The sequence below is a fragment of the Amblyraja radiata genome, chromosome 10 (genome assembly GCF_010909765.2).
Source record: "Amblyraja radiata isolate CabotCenter1 chromosome 10, sAmbRad1.1.pri, whole genome shotgun sequence".
Taxonomy (NCBI): Eukaryota; Metazoa; Chordata; class Chondrichthyes; order Rajiformes; family Rajidae; genus Amblyraja; species Amblyraja radiata.
The window spans coordinates 30,686,915-30,709,659 of NC_045965.1; the positions used below are offsets into that span (position 1 = coordinate 30,686,915).

A 22,745-nucleotide genomic window follows, 5' to 3' on the forward strand; every position below is an offset into this window, starting at 1 on the left:
ACTGTGGACACTCCGTTGTCCAGCTTCCCCTCCTGTACAGACCTAGCGCGGGGAAACATTAGTTTTGCTCCCTCTCCCGCCCGGCCCGGTGCGGGAGCGAGAGTCGGGCACAGCTATTCCCATTACGGGAGCCGACTCCGGCCGCAGCTGTAGTCCCCTGTTGCGCTTACTCCACCTGGCTTAGCCACGGCAGGAGCGCAATCTCCTTTTGTCCCCTAATATTAAAAAAGGGGACAGAGCACAAATACAACCCACTGTCTTTGTGGGTTGTTGGCTCCGATTTCCTCCACCTGTTTGGGGTGAAGTTTGGCACTCGCTCCCGTTATGGGAGATAGTGGTGCCGACGTCCGTTGCTGGCTGCCTGCTGCTGTTCAGCGGCAGCTCGGGAGCCTTCCTGCAATCAAGAAAAAGGTAAGGAAATCTCTTACCTGTTGTTGCTGGTTTTCAACCTGCCGTTCGGGAGGAACGTCCTTCCTCCCGCTGTGATTTCCGCAGCCCACAGACCCCTGTTGCGTCGGTCCTTGGGGCTGTTGTCCGAGTTTGTCGGACTGACGGCTCCGGAGGCTCCCTTGTCGGCGTTCTCTACCGGAGCTGAATTCGCACGGACTCCCGCTAAGGGAGACTGTCGTGCCACTGGCCATTGCTGGCTGCCTGCTGCTTGCAGACTCCTCCCCCGCCAGCTTTCATAGCCTTCTGTAGTAAAAAGGTAAGTATAGAACGATGTTCCCTTACCTTACTGTTGCAGGTTCGAAACCCTGCCGTTCGGGAGGAACTTCCTTCCTACCGACAATGACGAGTTACAATGCGTGTAGCGCAATGACACGCATGCGCCTGGCGGGCTTCTTCACGTAGTCACTCATGTGACTCCAAAGTAAAATAGTAACTACCAAGAGCCAGGGGGGAAATTTAAATTTATTTCCAATAGACCTAGAAAAGACTCAGAAAATACTTCCTGAAAGGTGGTGGAATCTAATTCCCTCATTACTTTTGAAAAGACCATCAGACATATACATGTAGGATTACAGGAAAAAAAACAATTTGCAATGCTAAACAATGTCATTTAAAAAATGAGATGGTATATGGTAATGAGTTGAATGGCCCTTTTCTGCATTAAGATTTTATAATAACACACCTTTCTAGGAAGATGGTATACAAGATAATTGACTGCACCCAAACATACATGAGCATGGTCAATGTCTGTTTGGATAACTCAATAAAACAAACTTACTAGTTAACACTTTATGCACAACACGGAATGAGGGAATCCAGTTCATTGGGCCACTTCCTACCTGTAAAGGAATCCAATGAGTCCCATTTTGCCAATCTCTCCATGACCTGCAAATGTATTTCGTTCAAGCAGTTGTGTATGGATTAAAATATGGATTTGTTTTCAGAATGATTGAAATTATTTCGTATAACACGGGTAACCAATCTATTTCCAGTTACCTTCTATGAGGTGTTAATATCTTGTGTTATACGTTTCAGCCTTTACAAATTTAATCCACTGTTTTTAAACTCATTTCGGACGGAAGAGATAGTGTGTTGTGACATTTACTGCAAGGCACATGTACCTATCAAACAGAACAAGGTGAACAACCATCAGCTAAGTTTTGGAAATTGGCATAGTGGTTGCAATATGTTACAAGTGACATCACACAAGCTGAATAAATGAAGCAGCATGAAAATTGCTCTATTTTACCTACTACTGCCAGGCGGAATAGGGGTTTTGGCTACTCGGGCATTTGTTTGCACACTCATGCCTCAAGTATGTCTTCAACTTTCGTTGTCTTTAATTTAGAACATTTTGTATCATAGTGTGTATCATAAGGTTTTGAAAGAATTACCACAATAATTCTAGGTTAAAGCATTACTATTGAAGATAATTCAATTTCCAATTAGAGAAATCTGATTAAGCATCTATTAAGCTAGAACTATCTGCTCAACTCAACAAAAGCACACAAAAACAATCAAGAGAGGCAGTGATGGAAATCTACCAGGAAGTTGGCTAAACATTTCTTTTTTTAAATGGATAAAATTAATTAACTTTAGCAATCCTCATTTAAATTCGATCAGTTATATACAAGGACTACAATATTACAACTAGAATGAGTCAAACATTTCCCTCATGGTATATCTATAACAATAATTATAACTTTTGGTAGGTTATTAATTTCAAATTTAAAACATTAAAAATTGTGCAACATACTTTAACAATACCCATTTCTGTCATTCAGTTTCATCAAGGCTTTAATCAGACTTACCAACGCTTTAGATGCAAATGTAGGACGCATGATTAGTAAGTTTGCAGATAACATAAGAGGTGGTATAATAGATAGCGAAGATGGTTATAAAAAATTACTGCAGGCTCTTGATCAGTTGGACAAGTGGGTTGAGGAATGGTTAATTCAGATATATGCAAGGTATTATATTTTGGGAACTCAAACTAGGTCAGAACTTTCATAATGAATAGCATGACCGTTGTTCAGTGGATGCTCATAAGCTGGAAAGAGTGCAGAGAAGATTTACGAGGATGTTACCAAGGCTCGAGGGCCTGACCTACAGGGAGAGGTCAGACAGGCTAGGAATGTCCTTGCAGTGGAGAAGGACAATGGGTGATCTTAGGAAGGTGTCTAAGATCACAGGGGGAATAGACAGGGCAGATTCAGATAATCTTTTAGTAGGGGAATCAAGTAGGGTAGGGGAATCAAGAACTAAAGGACATTGGTACATAGGTTTAAGGTGACGGTGGAAAGATTTAATAGGAACACAAAGGGTGATGGGTATGTGGAACAATCTGTCAGAGGAGGTAGTTGAAGCAAGTACGATACCAACCTTTAACAGATTTCAACAGTAAATTAATAGGAAAGGTTTAAAAGGATACGAGCCAAACACAAGCAGAGCCTGTTTTAATAGGGCATCTCAGTCGGCACAGAAAAATTGGGCCGAAGGGCCTGTTTCTGTGCTGTATGATTGACGTTGTCTACAAGGCAAAAGGCATGTAATATGTTGATGGACTGATGTTATATTAAATACACAATTTTTATTTCAAAATAATCCTGAAACACTGCAGAATAAATATTTTGCAGGAGGAAACCCTAAATGTTTTAAATAGATATACCTAGTAGTTCATCTATAGTGGAACATAAATAAAAAAATAATAATTAAACAGTCTGAAAATCTTCGATATTTACGATGACCAGAATTTCAATGTATCTGATTTTTCTATGTACAGAAATCTTCTTCATATGGTTGGCTCACAGAATTTAGAAATTGTGCAAATAGACTTAAATAATGTTAAAATTCTGAACTGATGTTTTATTCAACTCCTGAGGTTCTGTCTTTTCTGAAGATGTTTCTTCATTGTAATCAGCAATGGTGGCTTGATCTTGGGTTTATTCTGGAAGAGTTTGTTCTCGCACTCAGAGGTGGGGAAGTGATCTTGATAGATTTCCGGATATTCTTTTTGGAACTGCAGGACAATTAACATGTTCAGTAAAATAGAATTAATAGGCAAACAATTGTTAGTATATTTGACTAAGATTTGTCCTATAGTAAAAAGACAATTTAACATTTGCTATTGTTTATGTCACATGTACAAAACCAAGATTAAACTTGGTGGGGGTGCTGCGAGTCGGCTGCCCTGCCAGCAGCATATCCGTTATTTCGACTGTTTTTTGTTTTTTTTTGGTTTGTCTAAGTGTTTGTTTTGGGTGTCCCTTAGTGTGTCTTGTGCGGCGGTTGGTGGGGAGGGGAAAGGGGGAGAACCGCTTTTGGTCGCCTCCTCGAAGGAGGTGACTTTTCCATGTCGACTCCCTTGCAGCCTAACAGCATGGATTGGAGCGGCTTTTTCTGGAGTCGGGCTACAACAGCGGGCGCAGCGTGGACTTTCCATCGCTGAGTGGGCGAGCCCTTGCCGGGGGGTCGCTAGAGTGCTCCGATCACTGGCCCGCGGACAGTTACATCCTGAAGCAGAGGTTTGCGGAGCTTTTAGCCGCGGACGCCGCGTGAACTTACCTTCCGGAGCTTGGGATGCCAGAGAAGAGCTCCGACCTCCGGTAATAAAACGCCGATTCGGGACCTCCAAACTGCGGAGTGTGTTTGACTGTCCCAACTTCGAAGTTTCAATCATCCCAACGAGGGGCTGTACATCCGGCCGTCCGTAGCAGTGACTACGGAGGGTTCATGGCCCCGACAACCATTGAACAAAGGAGGAGGATTGGCTGAACCTTGTGCCTTCCACCACAGTGAAGAATGCTGAGGTGGATGTTTGTGTTGAATCTTATTGTGAATTCTTTTTAATTGTATCGCTGCTGGCAAATTCATTCACTGCACCTTGGTGCATGTGAAGAATAAAATTGACCGACTTTGAAGATGGTTGTACTCACTGCAAGAGGCATATGGATCCACAAATAAATTTATGTTCAATATATTTACAGACTCCAATTTTATTGCATACAAGCCAACTTATTTTTATCTGTGGAACTTGGATAGTGTTCACTGTTCCATTCTGGGTGGAAAATATGAAGCAGGATAAATCCTCGTTTTGCAACTTGGCCGCTTTCCAGTGACTTAAAAGAGGTAGGAAAATATGTTATACCGTCATTATACTGACATTTACGTGTTGCCAAGGTCCACCTTTTGCCACTTGGTTTCCTTTCATTTAAGTTGGATTTCCAACCCTTACACACACCAATTCAACAATAGCGATGAAACAAAAATGAAAATGAGTCAGTGAGTGGAAGCTGATTAAACCATCTCCTCAAGCATCAACTCCGATTGCTTGGATACCTCAGGTTGTTAATTAGGGCATGGCAATGAGGACAAGTGGAGGGTTATAGAGATTTAGTTTTGTTTAGCGATATAGAGATAGTGAAAACAGGCCCTTTTGGCCCACCGAGTCCACGCCAACCACCTATGCACTAGTTCCACCCCACATCCTAGGGGAAAAAAAATATTACAGAAGCCAAGTAATCTACAAATCTGCATGTCTTTGGAATGCAAGGGGAAACTGAACACCCAGAGAAAACCCACGCAGTCTCAGGGGGAACATACTTACTCCATCTAGACAGCACCTAGAGTCAGGATCGAACCAGGGTCTCTGGCACTAAAGCAGCATCTCCACTGCTGTGCCACCCCTATGAGCTGGACAAGGTCTCCAGATGAGCATGTTCAGTGCATCAACCTAATCTACCCAGAAAAGCAGCATGATAGAATTGCAAACTAGCTCAGTTCTGGAATAAACAGGTCCGGATAGGTGGGGGGTAGGGGGCATTCCTTTAAAAGCAGCCTTCAAAATCACAATTGCAGTAATTTTTGCTGGTCTTTATCCTCCACATACTATTCAGCTCTTCTAAAAGGGAAAGGCTGGAAAACAATGGGCCAGGGGGATGTACTGAATTGAGGTTAACAGCGTAACTTGCATTGAGTCGTTCAATGGTTACCCAAGGAGGGCTAAGGACAGCAGTTAATGGAACCATGGATGCCCAAGGAAGTTGTAAACTTGGTAAGGAAGAAAAAAGAAGCGGATGTCAGGTTTAAGATGGATGAATATAAAGCAATAGGAACAAACTCAAGCAGACAACTGGAAGGGTCAAAATGGGCCATGAAATGTCACTGGCGAGTCTGATTAAGGAAAATTGCAATACTTTTTATAAGTACATTAAAAACCATGAGGGTGACCAAGGAGAAGGTTACAGATAAAGGAAAGAATCTATGCTTGGAGTCAGAGGATGTAGGTGAGATACTAAACGAGTACTTTGCATCGGTGTTCACTGAGAAGTGCTTTGAGGACAGCTATCCTACCACTGCCAACCTTGCCATTCACTCTAATGGCAATATACTGACATTTTTCTGTGCCATCATTGGTTACCCATCCCAGCATGAATCCTGTAATTTCAAGAGTAAGACAAAGCACCTGCAATGGTATTTCACTATTTGGTTTACCATACGAAGGCGTTCAAACTGTAACCATTACAATTGGCTTCTGAAGGAGGAATGAATGCTGTTGCAGCACATCTTGCCCCAATTGTGGCAAGGTGCTTCCTCATCAGGCATGATTGGAAGGCATATTATGAATTCCGTCTGCTTCTGTAAATCCTGGCCAAAATCGAGCTAAAATAAAGCATCTGCAGGGCCTGTGGCCTTTTTCTGTGAGAAGCCTCAAGCTGCAAGCCGGTGCCAGGAAGTCCAGGTCCCAGATAAATACACCAGATAAGTGCCTTTATCTGCAAGACGAAAAACAGCTCACTGTCATTTTTCAAGTTGGTCCCTATTGGTGCAATTATTTCTGCCCAGCCCTCCATTTCCTAATGAAAAGACAGCTTAAAAAGTACTTCATTTGCTTACTTGTTTAAGTTTTTTCCTCTTGTCTTTAACTGATAATATCTTGTCTTCCACAATATTTTCCAATAGCTCAGTTATGGCAAACTCAGATACAGTAACCTTTTGCTCTTCAAATTCTTTACTGCTTATCTGTTGGCAGAATGAATACATTGGGGCTGGAGAATTTATGTCTGTGTATGGATACCTAATCTGAAATGCAATGAGAATAAATTAATAATGCACTTTTATATTACATTCAGTTTAAACAGATATTGAATTGTTGCCGTGTTTCAAAATAATTTATTTGCTACACATATAGCATACCTGAACTTTTTGGAGATGATTGATGTGATCTTCCACAGCATTTTGCAGGTAAGATGGTACTTGCAGAATCTCTTGATGGTGATCCAGTATAAAAGAAACAAGCCGTGTACCTAGTAGTTCATTAAGATCATCATCTTTCTTGGAACGTAATATACAATGTGAAAAAGTGTGAACCATCTGTAAAGTGAAACATTAACAGTGAAGAAATAAGACACAAATTCTGCTCTTTCATTTTTTATTTTTCCTCTTCAGTCATACAGCAGAGAAACTAGCCCTTCGGCCCAACTAGTCTTTGCCTAACAAAATGCCCCATCTAAGCTATTCACATTTGCTAGTGTTTGCCCCATATCTGTCTGAAACTTTCCTATCCTTGTTCCTCTCCAGGTGTCTTAATTGTTGTTATCGTACCTGCCGCAAATAGTCCTTTGACAGTTATTTCTATATATCCAAACCGTGTGAAAATATTGTCCTTTGAGTTTCTATAAAAACCTTACCCACATTTTCCTTAAATGGATGCCAGATAGATCTTGATTCCCCTACCCTGTGAAAAAGACTGTGCATTCATCAATCTATTCCATTCATGTTTTTCTAAGTTCCAAGATCAGACCTCAGCTTCCTGCCGTACAAGGAACAAAGTCCGAACCCGACCAACCCTCTCCCAAGAGGACAGCGCCCTCCCACAGTTATTTTCCATTCCGCAGGCAGAATAACATTCCAATATCGCAATACAGCTCACCTCTGCATCACTCAAATGGTAATTCTTCATAGATGCCAATCAAATCAGTTTCAGTGGACTACTAGACCCCGTTGTGGTAATGGGACGAAGTTTACATGAATTCCGACTGGAAATTATTAGGCCAATTAGTGAAGAGAATGATTGCAAGTCTTGCCTACATTCCATTTATACAAATCAAATGAAATGCAAAATATTTTACTCCTGGATGCAGCACTGGTGAAACTTGAGGAATAAAACAGCCCTACAGGATTAATTTAGTTTAGATTAGAAATGTAACACCAGTGATCACCCATACACCAGTTCTATCCTATACTCTATGGACAATTTACAGAAGCCAATTAACCTACAAATAAGAAAACGGAACTGCACATGCTGGTTAATACACAAAAGGACCAATTGTTGGAGTAACTCAGCGGCATCAGGCAGCATCTCTGGAGAACATGGATAGGTGATGTTTCGGGTCAAGGCCGTTGTTTGTTGGTGGGGATGGGAAATTATGTCTTTTCATTGGGAAATAGATGGTGGACAGAAATAAGTGATAAGGGCCAACTTGAAAAATAACTTTGTAAATTAGCTATTTTATCGCCATTAGATAACGTTCTTTGGCAGGAGGGCGTCATGGAAGATTGGATATAAAAATGTTTGCTTTCATAAATAATACATGGTATTGGAATTATAAATTCAGGGTTAAACTGGAAATTAAAATGGCTTTCACATAAAGATCTTTTAGAATTTAGATTTCATTACAAATAGCTTTTAAAATAAATCTGATGTATGATGGCATTTGCTATGCGAGATTCATACACATCAAGTACATCTTCAATGGAGAGAAAATGTCCTCAAATGAAAAAGTGCACTTTCCTATCTAGTCAAGATAAGATTTTAACCAGTAAAATGCTAATTTACAGGATGTTGTAAGGCATGACCCATTGAAAATAACATTTCTCACCTTATAATCACTAGTTTCTTCTTACATTACCCCTTACGAATACAGAATTCAAAAGCTCAAGGCATACCCATCAGCAGAATGTATCCAAAGATTCAACCTTACAAGAGCCAAAAACAAAAACACTAACTGGAAAAAGGGATTACAAGTTACCTCAAAGGTAGACAAATGTTGGAGAAACTCAACGGATGAGGCAGCATCTATGGAGCAAAGGAAATAGGCAACGTTTCGGGTCAAGACCCTTCTTTTTAAAGAAGAGTTCTCTCAATTTTCCATAATATGGAAGAAACTTAAAAGAAGCAGGTGATTTCAATTCCCACAGAATCAAATGTAGCAATAATCAAGTAATTGTGCACAATAGTCAGAAATGTGGCTAGTGCAAGAGAAAAACGTAATCATAATGGTACAAATGGGGCTGCTGTTTCTGTGAGTACAGTGGCAACTGCAATTAAATATTAACAGAAGTAACTTTATTAACGGTTGGCTGAGTCTGATCTACAAATCATCAACGTCAAGACTGGGTGTGTATGATTTCCTTCCATGAGTAGAAAGCATTGTTTTTTTTTTTCAAGTTACTGCCTGTTTGAAGCATTACAATTTAGTTAAATTCAGCTTAGTACCACAACATTTATTTGAGAAGTAGCCACTTACCAACATCCTTGTTCCCATTGCATCATGAAGCTGAGGCATATCACCATTCTGACTAATACGAGATATCATGCGCATAAGTAGTTGCAGTTTTCTACGATTGGGTGGAGGCAAAAGGAGGCAACATACTTGAAGAGCCTCTATAGCAACCTGCTGCAGATGTGGTTGCAGTAAACCTGTGATATTGGATGGAATCAATTTATTCTTCCCAATTCTCATTTAATTGAAATATTACTCATAAAGGTACAGATAATTATTTCAAAACCTTAAATTTGAATATTTTAACATGCTGATTTAATGCACATATTGGAAAAATATATTTTAACAATAATTATCACAGTATTCAACTGCAAATATTAAATCTGTTTACTCAGCAAATACATTGATTACAAGAGATTATGGGTAACATGTCCATTTTTGCTGTCAGCATCAGGGAATTGTGTTAAATATCCATTTGCCATATTGAAAATGCACAACTTCCTTAATATTTGACCTTTGAAAGGACATGACAAAAAACAGAAGCTCAAACAAACATAACAAGCAATGCATGCAGTATCAAGCATTAACCTTACTTTGTGCAGAGGTTGAGTGGCAACCTTTTGAAGAGTGATTCTCAGATCCATCCACAGTACATTTGTAACACTGAAACATAGCTCCATCTGAAGTTAGATGTCCTGTTCCCTCTGTGTTAGCCAAACTAAATGTGTTTGGTCGTCTTAATCCTAGCTGAGGCGAACAATAGGGTTTCATGGTAACTTCAGCAATTGGAGCATTTATATTAAAACAGCTGCCCACATCTTTGGATATTTTACAGTTACTTGCTGTATTTAATTTGTGACAATTAGCATTCATAAAATGCAAACTTCCAAACTGCGAATCTTGATTCTGTTGATCATGTCCCTGAACTGATTTTTGGTTGATTGAATTGGTTGATTTTCCATTGAGCAATTCTTGATTTGTATAATTAGTCCAAGGTTCATTTCTGGATTCAGCCAAAGTCAATACTGAGTTACACTTGGACGTATAATTGGAAATTTGTTGTTTCGCACTTTCCAGATAAAGATTTGACAATGATTCTGATTTAGGTCTACCACTAATGAGGGTCTGGATGCTCTGATTATGATGCGGCTCAGTATCATTTTGTTGCCTTGCCACATTCAGGTCAACATGGCTCAGTGGCTGGTGTAGTTTCTCTCCACTTGCAATGTGCCCTACTGAGTAGTGTCTTGACATGATTGGACAGCGTTGTATGTGATCATTTTTTAAATGAGATAGGTTTTGACAGCTTCCTCCTAATAGCTGGTCTTTGATATCAGTTTCCTTATAGGTTTTTGCATGTTGGTTTAGACGTCTAGCACATCCTTTTTGAAGGTAATGCTCATTTCGAAATAGTTTATGCTCAGTAATACCGATTTCCTTCTGTTGCTGTGTTGGTTTTTCTGAAATGTCTTTGCGAATTAAGCTGAGTAACAGACACTCTGTTGATTTGAAAGAGTTTTTATGGCTGTTCAGGTACTGTGATTTTGCTGGCTGTGGACAGCCAAGTTCATCCAAGATCTTGCGCTTTCCTTGTTGTTTATTGGAGATCATGATATAGCCACACAAAACTAGCAGAAAACCAAAAGAGATTTAATACAAAGTGCAAAAAAACACTAAGCAGTAAGAGTGCAGCAAAGACAACAAAATGCATGAACATTGCAAAATGCATTTGGAACATTAAAAGCACAGGAGGTTGAAAAAAATGTGAGAGGAACATGTACAAACGGCTATAACATTTAAAATACATCTCAAAGGCATTTGCAAAATCATTAAATTAATTGTATACTAATGAAATTTTAGCCAGCCACAATAAGTCCTTTGTAAGGAGACATATACCAGTAGCATAACCATCAGTGTTACAGTCTGTTTGAGTGTGATGATTATTTTTGTTTTCAAGTACCTACCTAGTATATTCACAAAGAGTTCATAATGTTCAAATGTAAGTAGCGGTTCGGGAAGATTTAGAAAATAATCTGCAACCGTTTTAAATACATCTCGCTCAAAACCAGGGTAAGTTGCCTGATTCAGGTCATTGTGACGGGGCCCTAAATTAAAGTCATAAATAGCAACAGAAAGCATTAATACAACATTGCACAGGAATTAACAAGGTCAAAATTCTTCCCAGGATCTAAAAAAAAAAAAAAAATTGAAATGGAAACCAACTTCGAAAAAGTCAAATTTCTAATAATAAAATGGACAAGTAAATTTCCCAATTAAACAATATTCATCAAAAAATATTGATTTATTCAACTTCGTGACCCTTGCATCCCTCTCTCCATCGCACCCTCACACTAGTCTTCATACCAGTGTTACTGTCATCCTGTTGAGTTCCTGTCTGTATAACTCGTTAACACTTATTTCATAGCCAACAATGGCCTAGTGTGCCCCACATTTCCTTGACCATCATTGCTTTTTGCATATCTTCAATTCATTTCTTCTAAGTACCATCTATATCTCTCATTCCCCTTTCCCCAGACTCAGTCTGATGAAGGGTTTTGAACAGAAACATCACCTATTCCTTTTCTCCAGAGATGCTGCCTGACCAGCTGAGTTACTCCAGCCTCGTCTCTTCAGATCAAAACGTCAGATGTTTCATTGAAACTATTATCATATAAATCAGATTATATCTAAATTTCATTTCAGCACAATTTCATATTGTATCCGGATACTAAGGTGCAGAACATTCTCCAAAACATGTTTGATAGCACATTTTAATATTCATTCTGATGGTATGATGAATGGAATAGATGAAGAGTATCTAATCTTCATAGCGTTGCCAAGATTGGACATTCAGGAAAATCGAATTAAAGATCCCAAGCAAAGGGTGCAATTTTTTACTTCACCTTAATTACCCCAACAAGAACATTTCAACATCTCACAAGAACTATTGTCTTCAATGTTTTTCTCTCAATTCCATGTCATCTTGGACAGACTACCTTTCCATTTTTTTCCCTCTACATAAATCCTCAGGTCGCACTCGATTATCCTTCTCACACACATCCATATCCATACACAATGGCTTTCTGTCCGCACCATCCTCATTTGGCTGATCCACCAGTTATCTTTCCTTCTCTACACGAGACTACCCTCTTAATATTCTGTGCTACAATCTTCCCTCTTGACAATATCAACTTACCACCACTGCAATTGGTCTTCCCCATTTCCTTATCATTATGCTCTTGCTTACGCACATATACTCCACCAACACATCTTATCTCCTTTACAGTAAGAAAATCATTTCATACATTCACTGTCCTTGTTCTCATCTTACCAGCTATCAACCTTTCTTATCCTTCCCATCACAATTTGTTTACTATCCACTTCCCACTTTCTAATATTCATCACAATCGCACATTTTTAATTGCTAGAAAGAACAACTTTGTACCAATTCTGATAAGTTATTGCCATTAATCCTTTTTGCAGATTATTGACTTACAATTTGCTAGGCACTTCATAGCAGACAGGACCCAATGAGGTAGATCTTCTGCAACAAAAAAAGGCATTTAAGAACATATACAACATTTTGACATTAATTACCCACTGCAGACTGGCATACCAACACTCTAAATACAATTTGTAATTTGCTAAAATTGAGTCCACAAATGCAATGGTATATCATTATTCTAAATTCTTCACGATAGAAATTACTCTTACAGTAGAAAATTCACTGAAATTCACTATTAAATGCACAAACTAATTGTAAAAGACATAGGTGGGCCACACTTGGAGTATCAAGTTAATGAAAGACAACATGTTGGAAAAACTGTAGAGCCAGGATCCAATGGTCTGAGCTAAAGGGCGAAGTTAGGAAGGCTAGGACTTTATTCTTTGGAGGGCGGATGGTTAAGGTATGATCTTGTAGAGATTCATAAAATTGGGGTAAATAGATAGGGTGAATGCCCTTTTCACGGATAGGGAAATCAACAACTAGTGGGCATAGGTCTACAGTGAGAGGGGAAAGATTTAATTGGAACACAAGTCAACTTTTTTCACATAGAGGGTGTGGGTATATGGAGAGCTGCCAGAGGAAGTACTTGAGGCAGGTACAATAACATAAAAGACATTTGGACTGGTACTTGGATAGGAAAAGTTAAGAGGGATGTGGGCCAACCACAAGTAAAAGGGGTTCAAGTAAAAGTCATCAGTCTGAAGAAGGGTTTCGGCCCGAAACGTCGCCTATTTCCTTCGCTCCATAGATGCTGCTGCACCCGCTGAGTTTCTCCAGCAATTTTGTGTACCTTCGATCTTCCAGCATCTGCAGTTCCTTCTTGAACACAAGTAAAAGGGGACCAGTTTAAATGGGGCATCTTAGTCAGTATAGCAGAGTTCGGCTAGCTCCATGAACAATGCTTTTTGTCACCTTATATATTTTTGGACACCCGAGTAATTACCAAAAGTGTGAAAAATCTACTTAAAAGTTAGTAAATATTTGTAAACGTTATAAAAATTGCATTGTAACATTGCCATTTTATGTAAATTTCCAAATTCAAACAAGTGAACAATACAACACATCCAATTCAAAGTTAAATAATGAATTCAGGGCCAACATGCATCAATGAAAGGAAGGAAGTCAAGCTTAGGGAACCCTGGATGCCGAGGGAATTAAAGGGCCTGTCCCACCAGCATGGCATGCGACTAGCGCGACCAAACATGGTCGCTTGAGGCGTACGGCCTCGTGGGGCCGGTCCCACTTCGATCGGTGGAGGCATATGGAGTTGTGCGGGGCTGGTCCCGACATCGCGCGGGGCTCCAAAAATCTTGCACTGTCCGAAAATCCCGCGCATCAACGGCTTGTCGGCCCGCAGGCGCATTGAGGGCGTACACAGAGTCTTGACGGCGTACGCCTAACACGTGTCGTTGCACGATGACATCACCGCCCGGCGTGCCGTTGCATGATGACGTCACCACCCGACGTCCAAATTCAGTCGGCCCGCCTCCTGCCCAGCTGATTGGTGAGTATGATGTCGGGACCAGCCCCGCACAACTCCATACGCCTCCGCGGTTCGAATTGGGACCGGCCCCGCGAGGCCGTACGCCTCAAATGACCACGTTTGGTCGCGCTAGACGCATGCAATCGCATGCTGGTGGCACAGGCCCTTAAGGTTTTGCTAAAAATAAAGGCAGGTTATGTTGGATATAGAATACTGAAAATAGACAAGGCGCTTCAGGAGCAGAGAATGTGTGGGAGGATACAAAAAAAAAAAATTAAGAGGGCCAAGTAGGACCACAAAATATCATAGTCAGATAAGATTAATGAAAAATTCCAAGGTATTTTAGAAGTATATTTAGAAAAAGTGGGAAACCAGACAGTTTAGTGCTTGCTGTATAAATACTAAGCAATAGCTTTTTATTACAAATGGTCCACGCCATCCTCTGGATGTAACACATGGCATTAGAAACCTAAATCGAAAGTAGACTCACCCGATTTGTCTGGTAATATAACAACCCCATGTTTGCTGATGTTACATACATTGCATACAATATTCTGAGCAACGACTTGTGAGAAATCCAACACATCATCCAATGAAGCCAAGCCTAATATCTTCTGCAGGCTGAAACAAAAAACATTGCAGTACAGAAATTGGATCAGGAATTCTAACAACTATCACAAGTACATGAATGAGCTACAGTTGGTTCATTAAATCCATTAGTGAGAGTAACATAGACGAGAATTAAGTTTAATTGCTTTTTGTTTGAATTCAAAGTCTGATTAATTCAAGCACTCGTCATAAGTTTGAATTTTTTCAATCTATAAAATCTTTCAATACTTCAGTCTCACGGATACTTACAGATAAAAAAATGTGCACGAGATACACTCCTTAATACAATGTACACAGGACTACAGAGCAAGAATTCACATGATTGGTCTTGGAATATAAAAAAAAGGAAAATAAATTTTGGGGAGCATAGGTGCAAAGGTTATTTGCAACAGATCATCAATTATCCTCAATATCCTAAATTCGGAACACAAATGAGACATGATGGCTGATAGTCAGCACTATTAACTCCCAATCCCTTTCTACCTACCCTAAATATTGAAAAATCCATCTATTCTATTTAAAAAAAACCAGAAAATATGCTCAACCTACTTAAGGTCTTTCATAATACACCCTCTGAACCATCCCAGATATCATCATTGTTATATTCTCTTTGCTACTTACAATCTCAAAATAGATTTTAAATATTATCTCCTATTCATTACTCCAAGTTGACTTGCCCAAAGGAGAGACAAAAGACTGAAGATGCTGGAAACTGGAGCAAAAAACTACTTGAAAAACTCAAGGGGATGGTTGGGATTTTAGGTTGAGCACTTTTATCAGGAATGACTTGCTCAATGTTCCATTACCATGTTTGACTATTCTCGCTACTATTGATATCAGGCCTACTACTCTGTAGTTCCTTGTTTTCTCTCTCTTCCTTCTTTCGAATAGTGGGATTAAAGTTGTTATCTTCCAATCTGCAGCAACTGCATAAAACACCTGACAGACAACACAGTCAATATTTCTATAGTAGAAATAAAGAACTTCAGCTGCTGGTTAATACACAAAAGGACACAAAGTGTTGGAGTAACTGCAGTTAGTGGTAGGAGGGGGAGGGGTGTGTGCACGGAGGGGAGATTTAGGTGGGAGTCCAAGTGGGGCACAGGGGAAGCAGGAAGTTGTGAGGGAGAAAGCGGGTGGGGGTTAATGTTTAGCCTTTACGCGTTAACTGTCATAACCGCAAAGGTGCAAAGGTAGATTTGCAATTCTAGCCAGAAACTTTAAAGTACTTGACTGGCATTTCAAGAACTGCTCCAAGATTAAATGTTTACTTAAAGAGCAAATAGCATTGGTGTCAATAAAAAGGGGCAAAATGCAGAAAACTAGAATGGAATAATTCCAAATGAAAACACAAAACCTTCCCCCCCCCCCCCCCCAACACCTGTTGCAGTGTTAAAGGATGCCAGTATAAACTTGGCTAGGACTTTTCTAGAGATAGGTTTGCGAGCTTACATGGGAAAAATAAGTGGTTTACATAAAGCTTAAGAGTATACATATTTCATTGTACAATTGCTGCAAAATTAGATATGGCAAACCACGGAGAATAAGCTAATATAAATTACTAAAAGCAAAGCTTTGGCTCCAAATAAAATGGATTAAATAATTATATTTGATAGATGTATTGGTCCAATTTTAGTTAATAATAACCATGAAGCACAAAACGCTGAAGGAAGCCGAAAAAAGTGCTGAAGCAAATCAGCGGGTCAGGCAGCACCGGGGAGGGAATGGATAGACAACATTAAGGGAGCCTTATTTAGACTGAATCATGATACTTCTAGATCTGCTGTTCCTCCAGTACTTTATATTTTGCTCAATATTCCAGCAGCTTGTATATCCATAACCATGAAGAATCCCCTTTCAGATATTTCACAGTGGACTGTAATTTTAGGTTTTGTCTGCTTTATTGCATCATGACTTACTGATTAAGAACAACTTCTCTCCAAGCTTCTTCAATGTCACTTTGAGTAACTGGTCTGACATGCATCAAGTGTTCATCAGAAGTGACCACTGGAACCTCCTGATCCAATTCCTCGGTATTTACCTTGCAACAAATATACAAATTTAAAACTTAAACTGTTTAACTAGTTATTTCGTAAAAACAAAAAGCACATGGTAAATTAGACTAAACTAATTGGGTTTCACGCGGGAGGGCTGGTCCCCCAACGCAATATTCCACCTCCCCACCAATTCCAATATTGGTGGCCAGTGGCGGGGGGGGCTATCTGGAGCGCTAGTATGGGTGTTGTGGGCAGAAGGGACTGGTTTCCAGAGGGCTAGTATGGACATTGTGGGCCGAATGGATTCTTGGACTGGCCCCCCTGAGTCAATACTTTGTAGAACCACCTTTTGCTGCAATTACAGCTGCAAGTCTTTTGGGGTATGTCTCTACCAGCTTTGCACATTTAGAGACTGAAATTTTTGCCCATTCATCTTTGCAAAATAGCTCAAGCTCAGTCAGATTGGATGGAGAGCATCTGTGAACAACAATTTTCAAGTCTTGCCAGAGATTCTCAATTGGATTTAGGTCTGGACTTTGACTGGGCCATTCTAACACATGAATATGCTTTGATCTAAACCATTCCATTGTAGCTCTGGCTGTATGTTTAGGGTCGTTGTCCTGCTGGAAGGTGAATCTCCACCCCAGTCTCAAGTCTTTTGCAGACTCTAACAGATTTTCTTCCAAGGTTGCCCTGTATTTGGCTCCATCCATCTTCCCATCAACTCTGACCAGCTTCCCTGTCCCTGCTGAAGAAAAGCATCCCCACAGCATGATGCTGCCACCACAATGTTTCACAGTGGGGATGGTGTGTTCAGGGTGATGTGCAGTGTTAGTTTTCCGCCACACATAGCGTTTTGCATTTAGGCCAAAAACTTCAATTTTGGTCTCATCTGACCAGAGCACCTTCCTCCACATGTTTGCTGTGTCCCCCACATGGCTTGTGGAAAACTGCAAACGGGACTTCTTATGGCTTTTTTTCAACAATGGCTTTCTTCTTGCCACTCTTCCATAAAGGCCCAATTTGTGGAGTGCACGACTAATAGTTGTCCTGTGGACAGATTCTCCCACCTGAGCTGTGGATCTCTGCAGCTCCTCCAGTTACCATGGGCCTCTTGGCTGCTTCTCTGATCAATGCTCTCCTTGCCCGGCCTGTCAGTTTAGGTGGACGGCCATGTCTTCGTAGGTTTGTAGTTGTGCCATACTCTTTCCATTTTTGGATGATGGATTGAACAGTGCTCCGTGAGATGTTCAAAGCTTGGGATATTTTTTTATAACCTAACCCTGCTTTAAACTTCTCCACAACTTTATTCCTGACCTGTCTGGTGTGTTCCTTGGGCTTCATGATGCTGTTTGTTCACTAATGTTCTCTAACAAACCTCTGAGGCCTTCACAGAACAGCTGTATTTATACTGAGATTAGATTACACACAAGTGGACTCTATTTACTAATTAGGTGACTTCTGAAGGCAATTGGTTGCACTGGATTCTATTTAGGGGTATCAGAGAAAAGGGGGCTGAATACTTTTGCACGCCACACTTTTCAGTTTTTTATTTGTAAAAAAATTTGAAAACCATGTATCATTTTCCTTCCTCTTCACAATTATGCGCCACTTTGTGTTGGTCTATCACATAAAATCCCAATAAAATACATTTACGTTTGTGGTTGTTACGTGACAAAATGTGGAAAAGTTCAAGGGGTGTGAATACTTTTGCAAGCCACTGTATATAGAAGGCAAGGCAACCTTAATTAGGCAAGGCAACCTTAATTAGGCAAGGCGACCTTAATTAGGCAAGGCGACCTTAATTAGGCAAGGCGACCTTAATTAGGCAAGGCGACCTTAATTAGGCAAGGCGACCTTAATTAGGCAAGGCGACCTTAATTAGGCAAGGCGACCTTAATTAGGCAAGGCGACTTTAATTAGGCAAGGCGACTTTAATTAGGCAAGGCGACCTTAATTAGGCAAGGCGACCTTAATTAGGCAAGGCGACCTTAATTAGGCAAGGCGACCTTAATTAGGCAAGGCGACCTTAATTAAGCAAGGCGACCTTAATTAGGCAAGGCGACCTTAATTAGGCAAGGCGACCTTAATTAGGCAAGGCGACCTTAATTAGGCAAGGCGACCTTAATTAGGCAAGGCGACCTTAATTAGGCAAGGCGACCTTAATTAGGCAAGGCGACCTTAATTAGGCAAGGCGACCTTAATTAGGCAAGGCGACCTTAATTAGGCAAGGCGACCTTAATTAGGCAACACAGCTTTAGCATTTCCAAACCAAAGGCTACACTGCTTTACCATTTCCAAACCAAAGGCAACACAGCTTTAGCATTTCCAAACTATATTTTCAAACCACATTAAGGGCACTGACAGGTCAGTAAAACCACTCACAGTTTAGTGGACATGTGCTCAGTGTTATTCACAGCTCAGACTGAGAGACATGACCCTCTCGCTCCCCACATCTTTCAGAGACTGATTGTGACACTCAACACTTCCGGGTTTTATAGTCCCTCCGGAAGGGGCGTGGCCTTCAGGAAAGAGAATCTCAACATTTTCTTAAACACTAATAACCCTTATTTTTCATCGATGGGAAAAATCCTCATGACCTGCGCAGCGGAGGGGGAACTCTGAGTAAGATGGCCAAAAATCACAGCCGTAAGTGGCAGCGTTTTTTCTAAAATCAATATACACAACAGGAAGTGGTCAAGATCAGACTTTTAGTAATATTGATGATACATAGATGTTTACTTCTCAAACCCAAACAGGAAGAAAACCAAACTACAGCAGAAAATGGTTTATAGCAATCATCAAGCAGCATCTTAACTAGCTTGGGTAGTTAAGATGCCAATCTTTCCTCGTATGACAGTCCCGCCATCACAGGGTTTAACCTTGTGAACCTATGCTACACTGCCTCAATAGCAAGGATGTCCTTCCTCAAATAAGGAGACCAAAACTGCACACAATACTCCAGATGTGGTCTCACCAGGACCCTGTACAACTGCAGAAGGACCTCTTTACTCCTATACAAAAATCCTCACGTTATGAACAACATATTATTTTTTATATATAACATTTTCCCAAATTTAAAGAGATCATCAGATGACTGGTATTTATCATGGGCAGGTCGGAAACATAGAACACAACAATACAGCACAGGAACGGGCCCTTCTGCGCACAATGTTTGTGCTGAACATGATGCCAAGCAGAACTGATCTATTCTGCCTGCACATGATCCCTATCCTTTATTCCCTGCACTTCCATCTGTCTATTTAAAATCCTTTTAAACACCACTATCGTATTTGCCTCCCCCACCACTCCTGACAATGCATTCCAGGCCCCCACCATCCACAGTAAAAATAAAAACTTACCCCAAACATTTTCATTAAACTCCCCCCCCCCTTTCAACTTATGACTATAGCGTCCATTATTGAACATTTCTTCTTTGGGGAAAAAGGTTCTGACTGCCACTCAATTTTGTGTCTTTTCATCAAGTCTCCCCTCAGGCTCCTCTAATTCAGGCAGCATTCTGGTAAACTTCCTCAGCTCCTTCTCCAAAGCTTCCACATCTTTCGTGCAATGAGGCTACCAGAACCGCATGCAATACTCCAAATGTGGCCTAACCAAAGTCCTATAGAGCTGTATCCATGGTTTCTTGACTCATATTCATTGCACCTAGCAATGGGCAAGCATACCATATGCCTTTTTTACCACGCTATCTACTCATGTTGCCACCTTTAGAAGGCTATGAACTTCAAAATCCTCCTGCACGTCAAAGCTATTAAGGGTCTTGCAAACTGCATGATCGTTCCTTACATTTAATCTTACAAAGTGCAACATGTCATGCTTGCTCGGGTTATACTCCATCTGCCATTTTTCCGCCCATTTCTGCAGCTGATCTATATCCCACTGTATCTTCCGACAGCCTTTCTCACTGTCTGAAACTCCTCCAATTTTGGTGTCATCAGCAAACTAACCAGCCCATCTACATCGAGATCATATACGACAAGTTCCAGCTCAGATTCCTGCAGAGTACCACTGGTCATAAACCTCCAGCCAGAATATCTACCTTTCCCTACAATCAACTGCGTTCTGTGACTTGGCCAGTTTCGAATCCATATGACCATGTCATCGTAAATCCCGTGCATCTTAATCTTCTGGATCAGCCTACCATGAGGGACCTTATCAAAATCCACGCAAACAACATCCACCACCCAATCTTCATCAATCTCCTTTGTCACCTTCTAGAATAAACTCAATCAAGTTAGCCGGACACAACCTGATGCATACAAAGCCGCACTGCCTATCCCCAATTAGTACATTCTCTTCAAAGAATTCTCCCCAGTAGTTTCTCTACCACTGATATGAAGCACACCAGGCTATATTTCCCTGGAATCTCTCTGCTTCCTTTCTAAAACAAAGTAATAAGATTAGCCACTCTTCAGTCCTCCAGGACCTCGCCAGTGGCCCGAGAAGAAACAAAAGTCCTTGCCAAATCCCCGCTCTTGACTCCCTCAATAACCTGGGATAGATTCTATGAGGCCATGGGGACATATCAGCCTAAATGCTCTTCAAGAGCCTCAGCACCACCTCCTTCTCGATCTCAAACCGCCGTAGGATTTTTGTAATCTCCACACTGATCTCGCTGTTTGCTCCCAATATGAACCACCTCACATTTCTCTGTATTAAATTCCATCAACCATTCCACAGCCCACCTTCCCTACCGATCAATATCCTGCTGTAATTTGACAACCATCTTCACTATCTACAATACCACTCATTTGTGTGTCATCTGCAAACTTGCTAACCATGCCATGTACATGCTCATCCAAATCATTAATATAGAAGACAAACAGCAATGGGTCCAGCACCAAACCCAGAGGCACACTACTAGTCACAGGCTTCCAGTCTGAAAGGTAACTTTTCATCATCACCTGTTGCATCCTTCCATGAAGCCAATTTGATATCAATTCAGCTATTTCTCCTTTTATCCCATGGGATCTAACCTTCCAGAGCAGCCTACCATGGGGGACCTTGTCAAATGCCTTACTAAAACCCATGGGATGTAAGCTGCCCAAGCGAAATATGAGGTCCTGTTCCTCCAATTTGCGCTGGGCCTCTGACAATGGACGAGACCCAGGAAAGAAAGGTCAGTGTGGGAATGGGAGGGGGAGTTAAAGTGTTTAGCAAAGGGGAGATCAGGTATGTTTAGACGGAGGTGTTCAGCTAAACAAGTGCCGAGCCTGCGTTTGGTCTTGCCGATATATAGGAGTCCACACCTGGAACAGCGGATACAGTTGATGAAGTTGGAGGAGGTGCAAGTGAACCTCTGCCTCTCCTGAAAAGACTGTCGGGGTCCTTGGACGGAGTCGAGGGGGGAGGTACAGGTGTTGCATCTCCTGCGGTTGCAGGGGAAAGTACCTGGGGAGGGGGTGGTTTGGGTGGGAAGGAGCGAGTTGACCAGGGATTTGCGAAAATGTTGAAGGAATATGTTCTGTATGCAACGGCTGATGGGGTGGAAGGCAAGGACAAGGGGAATTCTGTCCCTGTTATGAATGGGGGGGTGGGGGAGAAACGAGAACGGAGCTGCGGGATATCGAGACGACCCTAGTGAGGGCCTCATCTATAATGGAAGAGGGGAATCCCCGTTCATTAAAGAATTAGGACCTCTACGATCATGACTGTACTACTTTACAAAATAATTAGTTTAGTTCAGAGAAGTTAATTTACTTCATTGACATATGCAAAGAAATACAATAAGGCAACATTCAAGAGCACGATACTCCCCTCTTTTCTTACCTATATAACTGACTGTCTGCAGCTCTGCCTTTAACAACCTTTTTGGTCTCATCTTCAAAAACTCAAGATTTGTGAGACACTACCTCCCATGTACAAAACCATGTTGACTAACCCTAATCAGCCTATGTCCATCTAAGTGCATGTATATCCTATTCCTTAGAATACTCGAGTAATTTTCCAATCACAGATGTTAAGCTCACTGGCTTGTAGTTCCCAGCCTTTTCCCTGCGGCCTTCTTGCATAGAGGCACAAAATTAGCCTCCCTCCAGTCCACGGCTCCGCATGGGCTCCAGGAATTTCCTCTCTAGCTTCCTCGTGTCCTCGGATATATCATTGATCCTTTTCCAGCTGTATACTGTGACAGCCTTACTCACTGCCCACAACTCTAGCAATCTTGGTGTTAT

At 41.1% G+C, this 22,745-nt stretch overlaps 1 protein-coding gene across 1 annotated transcript in view; it reads right to left on the minus strand.

The window, feature by feature from the left end:
- Positions 1–894: 894 nt before the first annotated feature.
- The window catches only part of depdc1 (DEP domain containing 1), a 30,252-nt gene continuing 8,401 nt past the window's right edge, over positions 895–22,745 (minus strand). Inside the window, exons 4-12 of the mRNA XM_033028473.1 lie at positions 16,474–16,595; positions 14,436–14,566; positions 12,451–12,498; positions 10,919–11,059; positions 9,548–10,582; positions 8,979–9,151; positions 6,646–6,822; positions 6,346–6,531; positions 895–3,469 (exon numbers count right to left, since the gene is read on the minus strand). Of these exons, the coding sequence (XP_032884364.1) occupies positions 3,320–3,469; positions 6,346–6,531; positions 6,646–6,822; positions 8,979–9,151; positions 9,548–10,582; positions 10,919–11,059; positions 12,451–12,498; positions 14,436–14,566; positions 16,474–16,595 (2,163 nt within the window). The 3' untranslated portion in view covers positions 895–3,319. The remainder of the gene's footprint in view (positions 3,470–6,345; positions 6,532–6,645; positions 6,823–8,978; positions 9,152–9,547; positions 10,583–10,918; positions 11,060–12,450; positions 12,499–14,435; positions 14,567–16,473; positions 16,596–22,745) is intronic.